The 19,150-nt window shown below is 38.8% G+C and overlaps 1 protein-coding gene across 2 annotated transcripts in view; it reads left to right on the forward strand.

Annotated features, from left to right (window-relative positions):
- The window catches only part of SAMD5 (sterile alpha motif domain containing 5), a 72,089-nt gene extending 53,733 nt beyond the window's left edge, over positions 1-18,356 (forward strand). Inside the window, exons 2-3 of one of the 2 annotated variants that reach the window (XM_086318222.1) lie at positions 1,400-1,457; positions 12,303-18,356. In XM_086318222.1, the coding sequence (XP_086174348.1) occupies positions 1,400-1,423 (24 nt within the window). In that variant the 3' untranslated portion in view covers positions 1,424-1,457; positions 12,303-18,356. The remainder of the gene's footprint in view (positions 1-1,399; positions 1,458-12,302) is intronic. The other variant, XM_086318221.1, reaches the window with a different exon arrangement.
- The last annotated feature ends 794 nt before the right edge of the window (positions 18,357-19,150 follow it).

The raw sequence follows: 19,150 nt of genomic DNA on the forward strand, positions 1-19,150 counted from the left end.
TTCAAGGCAGAAAGACTATCTACAGACTTCCTAGTTTCATGAGGTTGAGGCAGGTAGGGAGCCAGGAAGGTAAATGAAGAGTGGTTGGAAGGAAGGAGTTATTGCAAAGGGCAGAATTATATTCCAGACTGATGCACTGGTCTGAGATCCACTGGTGATTTTGTGTGTGTGTGTGTGTGGCCTGTATCTTGACTCTGGTGGTTCTCAATGTGTGGTCCACAGATTCCCTGGGGGTCCCCAAGACTAAGTTTGCAAGGTAATAATTATTTCATAACAATACTCTTTGACATTATTTGCCTTTTTCACCTTGTGGACAATTGCATTAGTAGCACAAAAGCCATTAAGTGTAAAAATGCTATCACATTAATGCCAATCAAGGCAGTGACACTAAACTACGGTAGTGCTTATGGCATTCTTGTACACATGCCAAAAAAAAATGACCATTTTTCTTAAAATGTCCTTGATGAAGCAGTAGAAATTAGTAAGCTTATTAACTCTCAACTTTTGAGTACATGTTTTTTGATAACCACTCACAAAGATTTCTGTTGCAAATGGAAATGAATGTGAACCTTGTCTCTCTTACCAATCCCTTCTATTGTTGTCTAAGTTACTAGCTCAACTAGCTGCTTTAGTCGTGGAATATCATTTTCACTTAGAAGAACACTATGGAACAAACTATGGTTACCTATTGGATATTTGGCAGCTAAATTTCTTGTAAGTGAATAAAGTGAACCTTTCCCTGGTGGCTCAGATAGTAAAGAGTCTGCCTGCAATGTGGGAGACCCAGGTTTGATTCCTGGGTTAGGAAGATCCCCCGGAGAAGGAAATGGCCACCCACCCCAGTATTCTTGCCTGGAAAATCCTGGGAGCCTGGTGGACTACAGTCCATGGGGTCACAAAGAATCATTCACTACTGAGCAACTAGTAATATTTTAAGAAAAACAATGTACAATATATGTTAATGACAAAATTTGAATATTTAAGTAAAACTTACATTAAAAACTTGTGTATGCCACAGTAAAACTGATAGTTTCCCAAGACTTGAAGCCTTTTTTGATGGGGTGGGTGGTGATAGTAGCATATGTTTCTTTTTTGACATTGAATGATGATTAAGTGTTAACATTTAGAAGATTTGCATAACTCAGGAACCCAGTACTTTCCAGATGATTAATGCATGATATTACCAAGTCACATATGAGAAAGGATCTGTTAATAGTAGAAGACAGACAGATTTTCATGTAGTTAATGGAGTACAAAAAGTTTATTGATATGGTTTCAGATTTCACATTGTAACTGACTTAAGAAACTATACGTTATCAATTTTGGCATGGTATCATAAGAAGTCTACAATTGTTTACCTAGAAAATCTATTAAAATATTTTCCTCTTTCTAATGACAGATTTCCTTCATATATTTCAACTAAAACAACATACTATCACAGTTCAAGTGTGGAAGATGTAAGTACTCGGTAGCCTATTAAACTAGCCATTAAAGAGATATGCAAAAATGCAAAACAATGCCATGTTTATTATTAATTTGTGGGTAAATATATTTATCTTTCATAAAAATGTTGTTTATGTTAACATGATGAATGTACTATCTTAATTTTTAAATGAATTTAATATTTTAAATATTTCACATTTGCAGTTTCAAATATGGTAAATATCAAGTTATTTTATTTATATATGTGTATATATACATATATAATACATATATATATACATATATATACATATATAATACATATATATACATATATATACACATATATATATGAGTTACAATTCATGAACAAAAGCTCTTTGAAATCCTCAGTGGTTTTTAAAACTACAAATTGTTCCTGGAACCAGATGTTTGAGAACTGCTAATATAGAAATTACCATGTTGACTAGCTGGAGGTTTCTGAACTGTTAAAGGAGTCAAAAAAGTTCTCCAGGTTGGGAATAGTAACTCCTTCATTACATATCTTTAAGTGTACAATGGAAATTATTTAAATATTTTCCTCTGTGAAATGAAGACCTCTTGGAGCTCAAATATGCTTACATTGCACGTTAAACTCTCATTCTTCAATTCTTCAATAACTGATAGCAGAATAGAAAAATACTGGCGTTTACATTCATTTTTAACTTATTGGAAATAAAAATGCCCACGTATATAGTATGTGATTTGTAGAGAAATACTTACAGGTAGTCACTGAAACCTTTTTTCTTATCTTGCAATTTAAAGCAAATCATAAATATTCAGGTATATAAACTAGTGGACATCAAGCAAAATAAAAACGTTCACCCCAGCTGCTGACTATTTTATATTTTTGATCTTGTAGGAAATAGTTAAATCTCAGTCTGCATCCTAATATACATGGAGGCCATGCAGAAACACAGTATTTAGTTTTTAATGTATTTTTTATAAATCATATTTTTCCTACATAATTAAATAGTTGGCATCATTTATTTAATAGGATGAAGTTAAAATTTTCTTATATATTATGAATGACATTAAATATAATATCTAAGTAAGTATTATGCACATTTCTTACCCTGAATAAAAATGAAATACTTTTTGCTTAAAATCACATTTGCATGTACTGATGAAAATGAAGTGATTAAAAATACTCCTAAGCTCATTTGAGAAATTATATATTTCTATGAAAGGGTTCCATATTAGTTTCTGAGGGTTGTACCACAGACTGAGTGGCTTAAAGCAACATACATTCACTCTCTAGCAGTTTGGGATTCCAGAAGTATGAAAACACAGTTTTGGTGAGGCCGTGCTCCCTTCCAAAGCTTTGAAGGGAGAATTCTTCCTTGCCTCTCTCCCAGCGTCAGGTGGCTCCTGGCATCACTGGGCTTGTATTAATAGCTGCATCACTGCATTCTGCATGTCCATCTTCATATGGCCTTCTTTTTTGTGTGTCTCCTCTCCTCTTGAAAGGACACCAGTGATGGCATCTGCAGAGCTTACATCATCTGCAAAGGCTGTATTTCCAAGTTCACATTCTGGAATTTCAGGTGGCTGGAGTTTGGGGGGATGTTATTCAACTATTGTACATTCCCAATCAAAAATGGTGGGGGGAATTCCCTGGCGGCCCAGTAGTTAAGACTCCTTACTTCCTTTTCAGGGAGCATGGGTTCAATCCCTGGTTGGCTGAGTCCTGCATGCTGTGCAACCAAAATAAATAAGTAAATACATAAATAAAATGAAACAAAAATGATGGGGAGTGCAGACATACTTTTACAAGGGTGAGCTTCACTGTTGGATAGAACGGTTTTGCCACTAATTTGACACTCTCAGGATATCTACACTTGAAAGCCTCAGATTCTTTGTAAAACTGAGTTCAGGACAGCCATCATGTGGGCTTATGGTAAGAAGTAAAGGAGATTATGTTTAAATATGCTGTGTCCTCAGCACAGTGCCTGGCACAGAAGAAGTTCATTCAGTTAATATTAGTAGCTGTTGACTGTTACTGAGGTAGACTTTTTATAATCATAGTATGTACTATAAAGATAAAGAACTAAAGGAACTAAAGAGCCTCTTGAGGATGAAAGAGGAGAGTGAAAAAGCTGGCTTAAAACTCACCATTTAAAAACCCAAGATCATGACATCCGGTCCCATCACTTCATGGCAATTAGATGGGGAAAAAGTAGAAACAGTGACCGATTTTATTTTCTTGGGCTCCAAAATCACTGTGGACGGAGACTGCAGCCACAATATTAAAAGGCATTTGCTCCTTGTAAGGACAAACCTAGATAGGGTATTAAAAAGCAAAGACATCTCTTTGCCAACAAAGCTATGGTTTTTCCAGTAGTCATGTATGGATGTGAGAGTTGGACTATAAAGAAAGCTGAGTGCCAAATAATTGATGCTTTTGAACTGTGGTGTTGGAGAAGACTCTTGAGAGTCCCTTGGACTGCAGGGACATCCAGCCAGTCCATCCTGAAGGAAATCAGTCTTGAGTATTCATTGGAAGGACTGATGCTGAGGCTGAAACTCCAATACTTTGGCCACCTGATGTGAAGAACTGACTCATTGGAAAAGACCCTGATGCTGGGAAAGACTGAGGGCAGGAGGAGAAGGGAACAACAGAGGATGAGATGGTTGGATGGCATCACCGACTCAATGGACATGAGAACCCATGTCTCCTGCATCTCCTGCATTGCAGGTCTTTTTTACCACTGAGCCACCTGGGAAGCCCTAGTATTCAGCATCCTGTAGCATTTATCATTGTTTCTGTTCTGGACTTCTATTGAGCGTTTCTAGGCCTGTGTCTTGATCACTATTTTGGGTAGCATTTGGAGACTTTGAAGCATAGTACAGAAAGTCTCTAAAAGCCCTTTCTTTGTAATTCTGTACCAGTCCTGCCCAGCCCAGCCTAATCTGTCCTCTTGGAACTGTCAAACTGATTTCATGTCACAGTTCTCTTGGTGACTGTTCCAGATCCCCCCATGCCACCTTCGGGTGCCTTAAAACTACCCCTGCCCCCTCACCTCCCCTTCTGCAGACGGCCTTGGCTACGTCATTACCTAGAACATCGAGTCTGCTGCACAAGAGCTCCCTGCCTCTCCCCTCCTTCATCTCAAAGTGTGTTGGCATCTTTGCCCATCTGTTCTTTGTTCCCTGTTTCTGGTGAAGAATTACCCTCTCCCCTCTAAGACTAATCCGTCCTCTGGGTATCTACTCATGGCCCTAGTCATAATTATGGCCCATAATTATCCCTTTGTTTTCTTGCATTTGGTCTCTCTCCATGGAACCCTTCCACCCCTTCTGTAAATGTGCCCAGATCCTTCCTTGTTCTTAAAAGCACTGTCCCCTCCAGCTACTATTTTGCCTCCTTAACTGTGCTATTATACTTCTTGAAAGTGTGGTGACCTAGCCCCAGCTTCATGTTGTGACCGGCTGTTAATTATTATAAAATTGCTGAAAGAACAATTCAGAATTCCTACCAGTTCAACTCCTGATAATTTCTTCCTGGTAGAGATAAGTCAGGACCAACTCTGGGCAGTGAGGGAGGTCCTAGGCCTCTTGTCTCCAGTTTTCTGCAGCTTGCAGACCACAGCCCTGTGGGCTGCTCTCCATGTGGGGGAATTTTAGCATATTTGGAATATGTGATGACTGCAACAAAGTGCTTTTAAGAAATCGGGAATTTACATAGCTATTCAGTTGGAAAAATTATAAAGCCAGTTAATGCCTGGAGGAGAGAATAAACAAAGACACTTTTGTCTTTTAACCTCTGAGTTTTTTCCTGAGGGTTTGCTGAATAAGAAGGGGTAGAAAAATTTCCATCCTCTCCAGTATATTTCAATTTGCTGAAAACCTGCAAATTTAATCCTGAGTGAAGCCTAGAACTCTGTGAGTCCAGAGAAAGTGGTAAGTAGCAGTGCAGTTTGTTATAACCCATTTAGTTTTGTCCAGGAACTAGCTAGTAAATCAGTACTTAGCAAGGACACCCCATACATGAAGACAGTTCAGTTCAGTTCAGTCGCTTAGTCGTGTCTGACTCTTTGCGACCCCATGAATCGCAGCACGCCAGGCCTCCCTGTCCATCACCAACTCCTGGAGTTCACTCAGACTCACGTCCATTGAGTCGGTGATGCCATCCAGCCATCTCATCCTCTGTCGCACCTTCTCCTGCCCTCAATCCCTCCCAGCATCAGAGTCTTTTCCAATGAGTCAACTCTTCTCATGAGGTGGCCAGAGTATTGGACTTTCAGCTTTAGCATCATTCCTTCCAAAGAAATCCCAGGGCTGATCTCCTTTAGAATGGACTGGTTGGATCTCCTTGCAGTCCAAGGGACACTCAAGAGTCTTGTCCAGCACCACAGTTCAAAGGCATCAATTCTTTGGCCCTCAGCTTTCTTCACAGTCCAACTCTTGCATCCATATATGACCACTGGAAAAACCATAGCCTTGACTAGACGGACCTTTGTTGGCAAAGTAATGTCCCTGCTTTTCAATATGCTATCTAGGTTGATCATAATTTTCCTTCCAAGGAGTAAGTGTCTTTTAATTTCATGACTGCAGTGACCATCTGCAGTGATTTTGGAGCCCCCAAAAATAAAGTCTGACACTGTTTCCACTGTTTCCCTATCTATTTCCCATGAAGTGATGGGACCAGATGCCATGATCTTCGTTTTCTGAATGTTGAGCTTTAAGCCAACTTTTTCACTCTCCTCTTTCACTTTCATCAAGAGGCTTTTTAGTTCCTCTCACTTTCTGCCATAAGGGTGGTGTCATCTGCATATCTGAGGTTATTCATATTTCTCCTGGAAATCTTGATTCCAGCTTGTGCTTCTTCCAGCCCAGCGTTTCTCATGATGTACTCTGCATAGAAGTTAAATAAGCAGGGTGACAGTATACAGCCTTGATGTACTCCTTTTCCTATTTGGAACCAGTCTGTTCCATGTCCAGTTCTAACTGTTGCCTCCTGACCTGCATATAGGTTTCCCAAGAGGCAGGTCAGGTGGTCTGGTATTCCCATCTCTTTCAGAATTTTCCACAGTTGATTGTGATCCACACAGTCAAAGGCTTTGGCATAGTCAATAAAGCAGAAATAGATGTTTTTCTATGAAGACAGGATAGTGATAAATAACGGTTTATATTGCATTTGGGTATTTGTGTTTACAGTCAAAAAAAAGAAAGTATACACAGATCATTCTGGAGCGGGCAAACGTTTTTCTAGTCTATAGAATCCCTAGAAAATCTACCCTGTGGAACTCCTGTAGCAGGAAAAAGGACATCCATGCCAGCTCATTGTGTAACATGACATCGTGTACTCCAGACTGTTGTTCTGGGAGGCAGCCTCAACCTTCCCAGGAGCTCAGAGGCGCCCCTCAGAGGCCTTTGGAGGAACTGAAAGGTGACCATGAAGATACTGATGGGATTAGTGAACATATTGATATTTTTTTCTCGGCCATGTAGGCAAAGGTATCTATACTCCTGTCTGACTTGCTAGACTTAAATTTCTTGATAGCAACTTAGTTTACTGAGAAATTGGATGTAAAAATTTTACTGTGGACAGTTGAATCAGCCAGCAGCAGTAGTATGTGATGTGCTCTATAATATTTCCAGGGTGGATATTGCTGTTGTTGCTCAGAGGCCAAGTCCTGTCCGACTCTTTGTGACCCCATGTTCTGCAGCAAGGCAGGCCTCCTTGTCCCTCACCATCTCCCAGAGTTTGCCCTAGTTCATGTCCATTGAATTGGTGATGCCATCCAACCATCTCATTCTCTGCTGCCCTCTTCTCCGTCTACCTTCAGTCTTTCCCTGCATCAAGGTCTTTTCCAGTGGGTTGGCTCTTAGCATCAGGTAGCCAAGGATTGGAGCTTCATCTTCAACATCAGTCCTTCCAATGAATATTCAGGGTTGATTTCCTTTAGGATTGACTGGTTTGATCTCTTGCTGGACAAGTGACTCTCAAGCGTCTTCTCCAGCAGCACAGTTTAAAAACATTAATTTTTTGGCACTCTGCGTTCTTTATGGTCCAACTCTCACATCCATACATGACTACTGGAAAGACCATAGCCTTGACTATATGGACCTCTGCAAAGTGATGTCTCTGCTTTTTAGTACACTCTCTAGGTTTGTCATAGCTCTCCTTCTTAGAAGCTGTCATCTTCTAATTTCATGGCTGCAGTGGATATAAAGAAGTGTAAAATGTGGTTATGCCTTTGGAGAAATTTGAAGCTAAAATGAGGCTGGATTTATACACACCTGCCACCTCCCCAGTCTGTTAGAGTATTACCAATCTTCCTTGGGTCCATCATGATAGGTAGTGTGACATGGCTAAATGTTGAGAAAGTCATGTGGTAAAAAAAATCGTGTGTATCACCAGATTAGTGCATGTGTGCCATCCAGGCAAAATTTTTACTATTATTTTTAATTTATTTTTCCTAAGAGATAGTTGCTGCTGCTACTGCTGCTAAGTCATTTCAGTCGTGTCCGACTCTGTGCAACCCCATAGATGGCAGCCCACCAGGCTCCCCCGTCCCTGGGATTCTCCAGACAAGAACACTGGAGTAGGTTGCCATTTCCTTCTCCAATGCATGAAAGTGAAAAGTGAAAGTGAAGTCGCTCAGTTGTGTCTGACTCTTAGCGACCCCATGGACTGCAGCCCACTAGGCTCCTCTGTCCATGGGATTTTCCAGGCAAGAGTACTGGAGTGGGGTGCCATTGCCTTCGAGAGACAGTTGACCCACCCCCAGTTGTAAGGAAATTGCATGGACTATTATTGTACAGTCACCAGTTTTTTGTTTTTTTAAATCTCAGCTACCAAATGTGGAGAATTTATTGGTTCTACATCTGCAGTGGGGCTACCTCCTTTTAAATACTATCACAATAGCAAAATAACTTCTAAATGGCTTATCTTGCATCTGACACTGATTGCCTTTTAATTAGGGGGAAATTAGAAGCTAAAAAGTGTAGCAGACCTGAAGTCAGTTAAAAATCAGAATAATCAGCTAAGAAAAAAACACACATTATCTCATAAAACTTAATATTTAGCCACAGGATAATAGTTTTTTATTCTCTCAATAACTTTTTCTGTGCCTTCGTGCACCCCCTTCGTTTCTCTGATTGGAACTCTAACAGATTAGAATTGCCAGATATGTGGGAAATGAAAGACTTCCTCTCTTCTTCTCTCACCCTCCTTAATAGCCTAGAACAAATAAAACTGAGAAATCCACAGTTCAGCCCAGGAATTAGGTTTGTATGGCCCTGAGGTAAGAACTCTGAGTGTCTCAAAGCAGGTCGGGGAAGAATTAGGCCAGCTAGGGTTATAAACGTTTTAGTAATATCTTCTCAGAAATAGATAATAATTTGGCACATTACAGACTACAGCCATTCAATTTTTATAAACTCTGTCTTTAAAAACAGTAAAGCTTCAAGAACGTTAGTAGAACCAAAAATATAATTTACCATTTATTGGTCTTGTGGTCTCCCTGATAGCTCAGTTAGTAAAGAATCTGCCTGCAATGCAGGAGACAAGGTTCGATTTCTGGGTCGGGAAGATCCCCTGGAGAAGGGAAAGGCTAGCCACTCCAGTATTCTGGCTTGGAGAATTCCATGGACTGTATAGTCCATGGGGTCGCAAAGGGTTAGACACAACTGAGCAACTTTCACTCACTCACTCACTCATTTATTGGTCCAGAGATGGAATTTTGTGAGTTTTGAGAAAGGACCAGATTTGAGGCAATTTTTTTCATGATTTTTTTTTTCTAAGTCAACCTAGTCCTATATCCAAAGAAGGCTGTAAATGCTTATAAGGTGTGTGTATGTGTGTGTTCTCAGTCATGTATGACTCTTTGTGACCCCATGGACTATAACCTGGCAGGCTCCTCTGTCCATGGGATTTCCCAGGCAAGAATACTAGAGAGGGTTGCCATTTCCCCTTCCAGGGGATCTTCCTGACCTAGGGATGAATACGCGTCTCTTGTGTCTCCTGCATTGGCAGGCGGATTCTTTCCCACTAGTGTCACCTGGAGAGCCCAAACTTATATAAAACAGATTTTTGTTCCTTGGAGGAATGAAGAAAGGGCTTTTTTTTCTTTTTTTTCCTCTCTGTAGGAATATGCTGGACAATTTAGGGGGAAAATGAAATGGAAAAATGTGAGCTGATAGGAGCAGCTCTGTGAAGTGAGACTGGACTGACATCGCTTGTTTGCCCATAAGACGTTTTTTAGCAGTTATCTCCTTAATGCTGATCAGAGTTGTAAACGTGTTCATTTCTCTTCTGCTTGAAGAGTGGGATCTATAAGGAGCAGGATCTAGGATGTCACGGTGCATGCCAGGTGCCAGAGCGCCAAGGAGCCTTCCTAGCAGGGAAATTACTAATGTCTCCTGTGATCATGAAGCAACATGTGCTCCGCTAATTACTGTTCTCTGAGACTGCTCTCACATCTTGAAACTCTCCATGACCCAACTGCGGAAATCCTGTTTGTCTGCCTCCCACCCTTTCCCCCAAAGAATGAAAACTAGCAAATGGCAAGGCTGGGCTTGTTTAATCAATGCAATTTGTTTTTGCTGAACCTAAGATGCAAGAGGTTTCAGTTGGGGCTGTTAGCTTGATGCTGTATTTGTGGATGACTTCGTGGCCCACATCTTTAGCTGAGTTTAATGTGGAGGGTGCCTGCGTTTACTAGATGACAGCCTGGCCAAGGCGTTTTCTTTCTTTCCATAGGTTCCTGGAAGACGATGATCTTTAACACAGTGACCTTTAATGGTTGGCAGGGGTATCTTGCTGACTCCAGGCAGAGCTGTATCAGGCACGGTGCAACACCTGAGAATCTTTTGTTTTAACAAGAGTCTTCTCAGGATGGTGTCGCCTTCCTTGGTGACTTTGTCAAAATTCAGCTGTAGTCTTCCTGAGGTCTTTTGCTGTTCAGTTGTCCAGTCGCTCAGTAGTGTCCGACTCTTTCCGACCCCACGGACTGCAGCACTCCAGCCTTCCCTGTCCTTCACTATCTCCCAGAGCTTGCTCAAACTCATGTCCATTGAGTTGGTGATGCCATCCAACCATCTCGTCCTCTGTCATCCCCTTCTCCTCCTGCCTTCAATCTTTCCTATCAGAGTCTTTTCTAATGAGTCGGCTCTTAGTTGCCCTAATGCTGTAATCAGAGGCTCCTTCTGGTTTTTCAGGTAGAAATAGCAAGTTAACTCACACTCTAAAGCAAATACATTTTTGTTGCAGCTCTTTTTCATTTATTCATTTATTAGAGCATTAAAAATGAAACAGTTTTGCCTTCATGTTAAGCTAAATTTCCCTCACTTCTCCCCTCAAAAGAAAAAACACCAAAATACTTAGCTTGTCAAGTTAGATCGAACGTTGCTTTTACATAGTTTATAATAGGAGCTTAATTTTCATAGAAGAATGGATTGGCTTGGAGATGGGTTTATCTGAGTGACTATTTGAATATATTAGTGAGTACTAAGATATTATTACTTGGTATTACAGGGACAAAAAGATCTCAAAACAGCCTGATTCTCTGGGGAAAGAAACTTTCTGAGCATGGCTAGTAATACTTTCTGTCCATTTAGATGCAATTGTTGGATGATTTTGCCCAAAGTAATTAATAGTGACACATTAGTTAACATATTGCTATCAGCAGGTGGCTGTTTGAGCAGGGGTGAACATAGCCTGTGCTAAAACAAATTATTGTACCCTAGAGAAATGTGCAGAATCATTTTTTAAAGTCTTTCGATAATGCCTGCAATACAATTTTTCTGCAAGAGATAAAACTGGGGGTAACACTGGAGAGTTGTAGACTAGCAAAACAAAAATGAAAGCGAGCATAAGTGATTCAGCCTTTTCCAAAAGCATTTTCAGTTAAGCAACAATAAAAACAAACACACCAGAAAACAAGTAAATGGTTCAATACAAGCAGCACAGTCTGCCTGTCGTATCAAAAATCAAGGGAGAGACCCAGGCATCCTCATTCTTCCTTTACACTCTTTTTTTTCCTTCTCCTTTGTCCATTCTGATCTGTCAAGGGACTCTTGGCCCAGGACACAACGGTGACAGATGGACAGGAAACTGGAATCTGTTGCGCTTTTCATTTGTGGAGGAATCATGGTGACCACGAAGGGGTTAAAAGTGTCAGCACCAATCAGAGCTTGGCGATAATTAGTGTAATATCAATCCCAGAACACTGGTGCAGACGACCACACAATAGCAGATGAATTCTGCTAGGTTACTGCTTTGTAGGAAATCCTTATTCATCTCTTTCCAGCTTGTGCACAAATATGCTTAAAAGCCTGTGTGAAAAAGTTACTGTTTGTGCACACAAATGATTATGATTAAAGATGATTGTGAATCTTTTATTTAGGAAGGTGCATTTTGAATTAGCCTTTACACAGACAAGCTGGATAGATACATACCTCCTGAGCACGAGCTAGGTAGCGTTTCAAATATTTCAAATATTCTGCGGTATGTTGACTGATATTCTATGACTAAGGCTACCAAAGTGTAGAGTTGAGTGATGTGATTTAGGAAGGCAAACTATTACAAGATATATTTTTATTTAATTTTGTTTTACTTTCCTATTCTCATGAGAAACATTAAAGGAAAGAGAAGTAGACCTTTTTAAAAAAACAGATAAAGGCTTGAGAAGAATAAAATACATTTTCTTATTATTAGCTTCAAAGAGAAAATTGATTGATAAACAACAGTCTTAAAGTTAGTTTTCAAAAGTCCATATGGTAACCAGAAAAGGACAAATATGACTTAAAAAATGGAGCAGAAATCCGTGATGGACTAGGGGAAGAATGGGTAAAGGAGAACTTAAATAACCCCGATATGTTCAAATCCACAGGTCCCAATGGCTGGCATCCTAGAGTTCTTAATGAATTGGCCGAAGTCATCACAGAACCGCTAGATATCATTTTTGAAAACTCGTGGAGGACTGATAAGGTGCCTGAAGACTGGAAAAGGGCATATTTAGAACCTTCTTTCAAAAAGGGAAATGGATGATGACCCTGGAAATACTCATCAGCCTAACTTTTTGCTTGGAAAAATTCTGGAATTATCAACTTAGTACACTGGGTAACACATTCATAATAGCTAGACAAAAGGCAGTGAAATATCACATATAAAGAAGTACTGAATTCATTTTTTAAAAAACATACCATTGTTAGAAACAGTCTTCTGCGTGTTTGAGGGTTCTGCCCTCCACACTATACATTCTTGATGAAAACAAATGAGACTGGCTAAGCTTTTGGTTAATCTGACTAATTTTAAGTGTGTAATACAAGACAAAAAAGTTTCTGGCAATAGCTAGATATTATATCATTTCTAAATTAGCCTTTAACTTGAAAACAGTCATTTTAATTTTGTATTTAAACATTTTTTTTCTGCTTCATATAAGATTGTGTTTTCATAGGTTGAGATATTTTGCATAATTCTATATAGAATAGTTTGGTGAAGGAGCTCTTACTTTAGGTGCTTTAATATAGTTATTTCACATATAAGTACAATGATAAAGGTGACAGATTTATGTTCCTTATAAGATATACTTATAAAGAAAGAAAAGCAAAGGAAGAAACTTTTTTCTAACTTCTGTTTTTAAATTTCATCTGACTGAACTTGAGTGTTGGGACCTGTAAGAGTGTCTTACTCTGACGTACGTTAAGCAAGGGCCAGCTGTGTGGCTTGATGGCTGGTTTTCCTCAGCCCTGGACGCTGCTATGTCCCAGACTGCCTCCCCAGATTCTGATTTCAGGCCTTTGGCGGGGGGTGAGCAGTGGGAGTGGATATTAAGAGCCCTTTATAACAAGAGACTAAAAGGAGAGTAGAAGGAGGTGAGAGGAGGAAATGAAGATGAATCTTGAATTTTTTCTGCTTCCTGATGTTCTTGCCTTTGGATGTTGGCAGTTTTCTTTTCTGCTTAGAAAATGCAACCATGTTGAGAAGACCAAAAACTTAGTTGAAAGGAGACAATCAAAAAGATCTAGAAACACAGCCAGCCCCACGGTCAAACAGCTTCTGAGAACAGCTAGGCAGAACTGTATTCCAAAATCTTCTCTGGACTGCTTAGATATACATAAGAGATAAAAGTTTACATCACATAATACTCAAGAGTAGGAAACTCTCAGAAAAAAAAAGAAATTTACCTTCATTTTTTCCTGGTGCATACTGGAATGGGTAGGCAGTTAAGGTCTCCAAGGGCCATTTTAATCACTTTAAAAATATCAGGTTTACATAGTTTAGCCACTTCTAAAGATTAATTTAGACTGGGTAAATTCAGTCTCATTCTTAAGTACAAGTGCAAGGAAATTAAGCTCTGAAAGTATGTATCCATTGTCTTTTAAACAACGTGCTGTAGCTTGCAGCTCTGTAAGAGTTATATTCCAACCAATCTTTCATCATTATTTTTTTTAAGTGAACTAGAGTCTTTAAAATTTCCAAACTAGGTTTTCTTTCTTTTCATGGAGTGGGGATCTCTATAGATTTATAGATATGATTTATTGTGATAATAAATGGCTTCCTGTTCTAGACCTCATTTCCAGGTGCAGCATCTGTGGCAGATTTATTTCACAGATGTACATTTTCATGCATTTATTGAATTGTTGCTGGAGAGGACCCGATTTCTGAAAAATCTATTATTTTCACCCTGGGCATTATGATGCGATCTACAGGAACTAGAAAATTCTTCAGTCATTTCAAGTTTGATTTTCTTTTTGTATAATATGTACCTTCAATTATTTTGCCAAGTTTAAATCTTCTCTTTGGGTTTGCTCTTAAAATTTGAAAATGATAATCCTCTACCGACATTGCCAGGAGAAATATCAACAACCTCAGTTATGCAGATGATACCACTCTGGCAAAATGGCAGAATGTGAAGAGGAACTAAAGAGACTCTTGATGAGGGTGAAAGAGGAGAGTGAAAAAGCTAGCTTGAAACTCAACATTCAAAAAACGAAGATCATGGCATTCAGTCCCATAACTTCATGGCAAATAGATGGGGAAACAATGGAAACAGTGACAGACTGTTTTCTTGGACTCCAAAATTACTGCAGATGGTGAGTGCAGCCATGAAATTAAAAGACGCTTGCTCCTTGGAAGAAAAGCTATGATAAACCTAGACAGCCTATTAAAAAGCAGAGGCATCACTTTACCGACAAAAGTCTATAAAGTCAAAGTCCATAAGTAGTCATGTATGGATGTGGACCGTAGAGATGACTGAGTGCCTAAGAATTGATGCTTTTAAACTGTGGTGTTGGAGAAGACTCTTGAGAGTCCCTCAGACTGCAAGGAGATCAAACCAGTCAATCCTAAAGGAAATCAGTCCTGAATATTCATTGGAAGGACTGATGCTGAAGCTGAAGCTCCAATACTTTGGCCAGCTGTGTGAAGAGCTGACTCACTGGAAAAGACCCTACTCGTAGGAAAAGATCCTCATGCTGGGAAAGACTGAAGGCGAGAGAAGAAGGGGACAGCAGAGGGTAAGATGGTTAGATAGCATTATCCACTCAATAGGCTCGAATTTGAGCAAACTCGGAGAGAATGGAGGACAGAGGAGCTGTGGTGTTCTGCAGTCCACAAAGTGGCAAAGAGTTACATGACTTAGCAACTGAACAACAACAGCAATCTAAATTAAGAGGCACAATCTAGAACAGTGAAATAGCCTATGGAGTTGAAAGATTTCTTACCTGAAAGTAGAGGAAGAAAGCTTTAAGCAGAAAAGTATTGAAGGAAGCCCGTTAATTCCTTTGCATTAAATGAAGATGAGTTAAGAGTTAGACTATAGATATGAGAAAGGAAGTAATCTTACCATGAATTGTATCTGGAGATAATAATGCTTAAGAAGAGTAATTTTTCACAGTGTTTTTTTCTTTTATCTAATATTCATGGTATCCTTAATTTTTTAAGGAGAAGGAAATAATGGAGGGATAAATAAATATATTATCAAAACTAGAGGATTATCTTGATTTGTATTTCCTAGACCATCGAGAGAGGTTAATTACAGACTTCATAATATTGAGGAATTGGGAGGATTATAGCAAAATTTTCTTCATTTGATCTAAAATTTTTGAAATGAAGATTTTACTTACTCACATATTCTTGGCAGAGTGAATGCATAATTTTAAGAGTTCTTTCCTCACAAAGGAAATTGTATCAATTTAGAATAGCTGTTACTCAGGCATTTTTTCTGTCTAGAGAAATTTATAGCATCTTGATGTTGTGAAATTAATAACAGAAACAGTAAGCATTGAGTTTTCATTTTGGAGTTCCTCAGATCTGAGTTCAAATTCTAGAATCATGTTGATAGCTTTTTCCTGTGGTGATTGTGTTATGAACATAAGCTAACTGTTATATATACAAATAGATAATTGATAAGGACCTACTTATTATATAGCACAGGGAACTCTAGTGAATACTCTGTAGTGACCTATATGGGAAAAGAATCTAGAAAAAAGACTGGATATATGCCTGTGTATAACTGATTCATTGTACTGTACACATGAAACTGACCCAACATTGTAAATCAATGATACCTCAATAAAAATTTAAAAAAAAAGAAGACAAGCTGAGACTTTAGCACGGGAAATGATCTTGAACAATTACTGAACTCATCAAAGACTTTTTAATCCTTGTCCATAAAATGGGAAGAATAAATACCCTTCCTTAGTTCTTAGGAGGCTTAAGAGTTCTGCAACAAACCCACACAGTTCATGGTGTTTGACACATAGTAGGTGCACAGTGCCTCACTCTCTTGCCTTCTTTTTTTTCTCTTATATAAAAGATTACCTTGAAACTAACTAGACCACTCAAGCATAAATTGACATGTCCTTGTGGCTGTCTTCAACCCACTGAATAAGGCCCTTTGCTTTCTTTGGAGTGTGTGTTTGTGTGTGTGCTGAGTTGCTCAGTCTTGTCTGACTCTGCAACCCCATGGATGGTAGCCCGCCAGACTGCTCTGTCCGTGGGATTTCCCTGCCAAGAATATGGAGTGGGTTGCCATTTCTTTCTCCAGGTGATCTTCCCCACCCAGGGATTTAACTCACATCTCTTGCATCTCTTGCATTACAGGCAGATTTTTTACCACTGTGGCACCTGGGAAACCCTTGCTTTCTTTTAGGAAGGATAAAACAGGATTTCAGTGCCTGCTCATAGTAGGGTTGAAGAAGCGTTTATTGATAGAATGAAAAGGCTGTGATTTTTAAAAACAATGAACCAATGACTAAGATCAGTGTTTTTCAAGTCTGGGGTAATAGTCACATATAAAGGAACTCTTTAATTTACCTCTTTTTAAAACAGCTCTAGATTTATAAATTTGCTCTGCAAATTAGTGAGGGCAAATGTGCATTTTCCTTTCATTTTATGACTGTGATTTACAAATTAGGAGTGCACGTGGGCATTCCCCCATAGCCTTTTCTGAGATGAATCCAGCCAAGACACGAAGCAGATGATGGCGGATCAGCAAAATCTTCTAGATGAAGAGAAACCAGATGTGCTATGCCTGGGATGCACCTGCCAGCAAACAGAAGAGCCTTTCTGGTTTGTTCTCAGTGAAGAGTCTGGGTGTTATAAAAAGGTCTTTGCATGAGCACTGAGCAGTAACAAAAAAAAGGTCAAAGAAAATTTAGTTCTTGGACAAAATGATTAATATTTACATGTAATATTTAATTATGTGTTAAAATATCATGTTCAGACAGGCATAGCATTTCTGAATTTCAAAATAGAGAAGAAGATTATATCCAGAGACATATGTAAGACATAAGCAAGAGCTTCACCTTAAAAATGGCCAGATCTCCATTCATACCAAGGACGGAGTAATAGGGAATTCTTAGAGTAGATCAGCTGACAACTTGTGCTTAGAAGAAAGCCATCATAGATCATAGATGCTGTATTAAATTAAACAAAGTTAGTTCTGCAGAGCAAAGTGAATCAGCTGGGCTTTCTCTTTTAAATTTCCTAATTTTATTCTTATTAATAGTCTGAGTGGTAATCAATGAAACATTCCTATATCAGATGTTTTACCTATCAGATTCTTTGATTCAAAAATCCTCTTCAGTTTTCTGTTATTAATCTCTTAAGGAGATAAAATATAATCATTTTGTATTTCATGATCATTATTTTAGATATTTCCATAAAAGGAAAGAAAAAAGAACAGTAGTTCAGAAAAATGAACAACCTTATTTTTTAACTGATCAAAATGGAGATTTTCTTTTAAATTGTTTAAATTCCTAGAAATTAAATTTTATTTTTTATTGTTATTATTTAAAGATAATATTTAGAGGAAAATTGCAGGTTAAAGACTATTTCAAGAGCTTGGTGGGTTTTTTTTTTTCTTTTTACAATTTGGCCAAAATTTCTTCCACTAGAACAAAAGGAAAGAAGTTGGCTATTTAATGTTGATGAGAAATACCTTTTATAGATATATTCTGTACCATGCCCTTTGTCAGATGAATTTTCCTTTGTTATTCCAAAAACTGAGATGCTGTATTGAGTATCTTGAGGGCAAAGTGGAATATTGATTAAGACAAATGTTAGAAATTCTGTTGTTCATTGAAGTTGTTGCTCAGCTTGATAAACTGGACAGTATTCTCAGATACCCTGTGGGTTATGAAAGCATTGTTCTTTGAAAAGTTCTAATCATACAAAAATGTGTGCACAGGCCTGAAAAAGCACCTCGTGTCTGTCTAGGCAGTAGAGCAGAGATGCATTCTAAATGAAAGTTGCCCTGTGGTTTTGTATATGTAATTGCAGTTGACACCTTTTTCCTTTCAGTTACCGTTTGAAAAAGGGACTGTGTGAGAAAGCTGAATTGGAACCATGTTATGAATCCTGGAATGTATGCTCATGCAACGCTGTGATCTGCAAACATATGTCCTCTGTTCAATAAATGTTACAGCTTTCACTGCGATTCCCGCCTTGGCTCTTTTGTGATCATTTACATTTCAATGAATGGGACCTAGTATGTGCGTTATTTAAATGGATGATATATAAATGTTTACGATACTGGAGCATTATGGTTAGCATGGGAAATCAGAGTGCTAACACAGAAGAAAGGAGAAAGCCTGGCTCCCCACACTGCATGCAAAATTCAAATAAATCCTTAATGATGTTTGCTTGGATGCTTTTGTGTGATGGTTATGTATATGTGTGTTGTGGCTTCTCCCTTCTCTCCCCACCTCTCTTCTGATTAAAAAAGTACTTTTGAGGGTGATAAATAGCATGCAATTCTGTTCCAGTTATTGTGGCCCCCCCGAGTGGGAGGGAGAGTGCTGGGATATATTAGGGGGTCAGTGGGGTCATTTGTGGAGTTTCTCCCATGGATTCTGCTGTGGCTCCCAGAGTCCCTGAAACTCCATCACCCACAGGTTGATGTGATTCAACTATAAATAAGCGGCATCTTGGGGGTCATGAGACCTAAACATTTAAATTCCAGCCTTACCACTTTCTGCCTCCAGGACCTTTGAACAAATAGAATAATTACTGTAAATGCTTAGCACACTAATTAGCACATGATAAGCAGCCCCCAACATTAATTCAAAGAAGTTTTGAAATAGTGTTTTGGGTTCTCTATATATGGTATCATGTGGTATGTTTTGATGATAATGAATAGCTGTTTTTATTCACACTGAATACAAGATGAGAGGAAAGTAAATTTAAAACCAGGAAGATGTGGAATAAATATTAGGAAGAAATATGCAGATT

Source organism: Bos grunniens, chromosome 9 (genome assembly GCF_055505025.1).
Source record: "Bos grunniens cultivar Pamir isolate PY7600 chromosome 9, Bosgru_T2T1.0, whole genome shotgun sequence".
Lineage (NCBI taxonomy): Eukaryota > Metazoa > Chordata > Mammalia > Artiodactyla > Bovidae > Bos > Bos grunniens.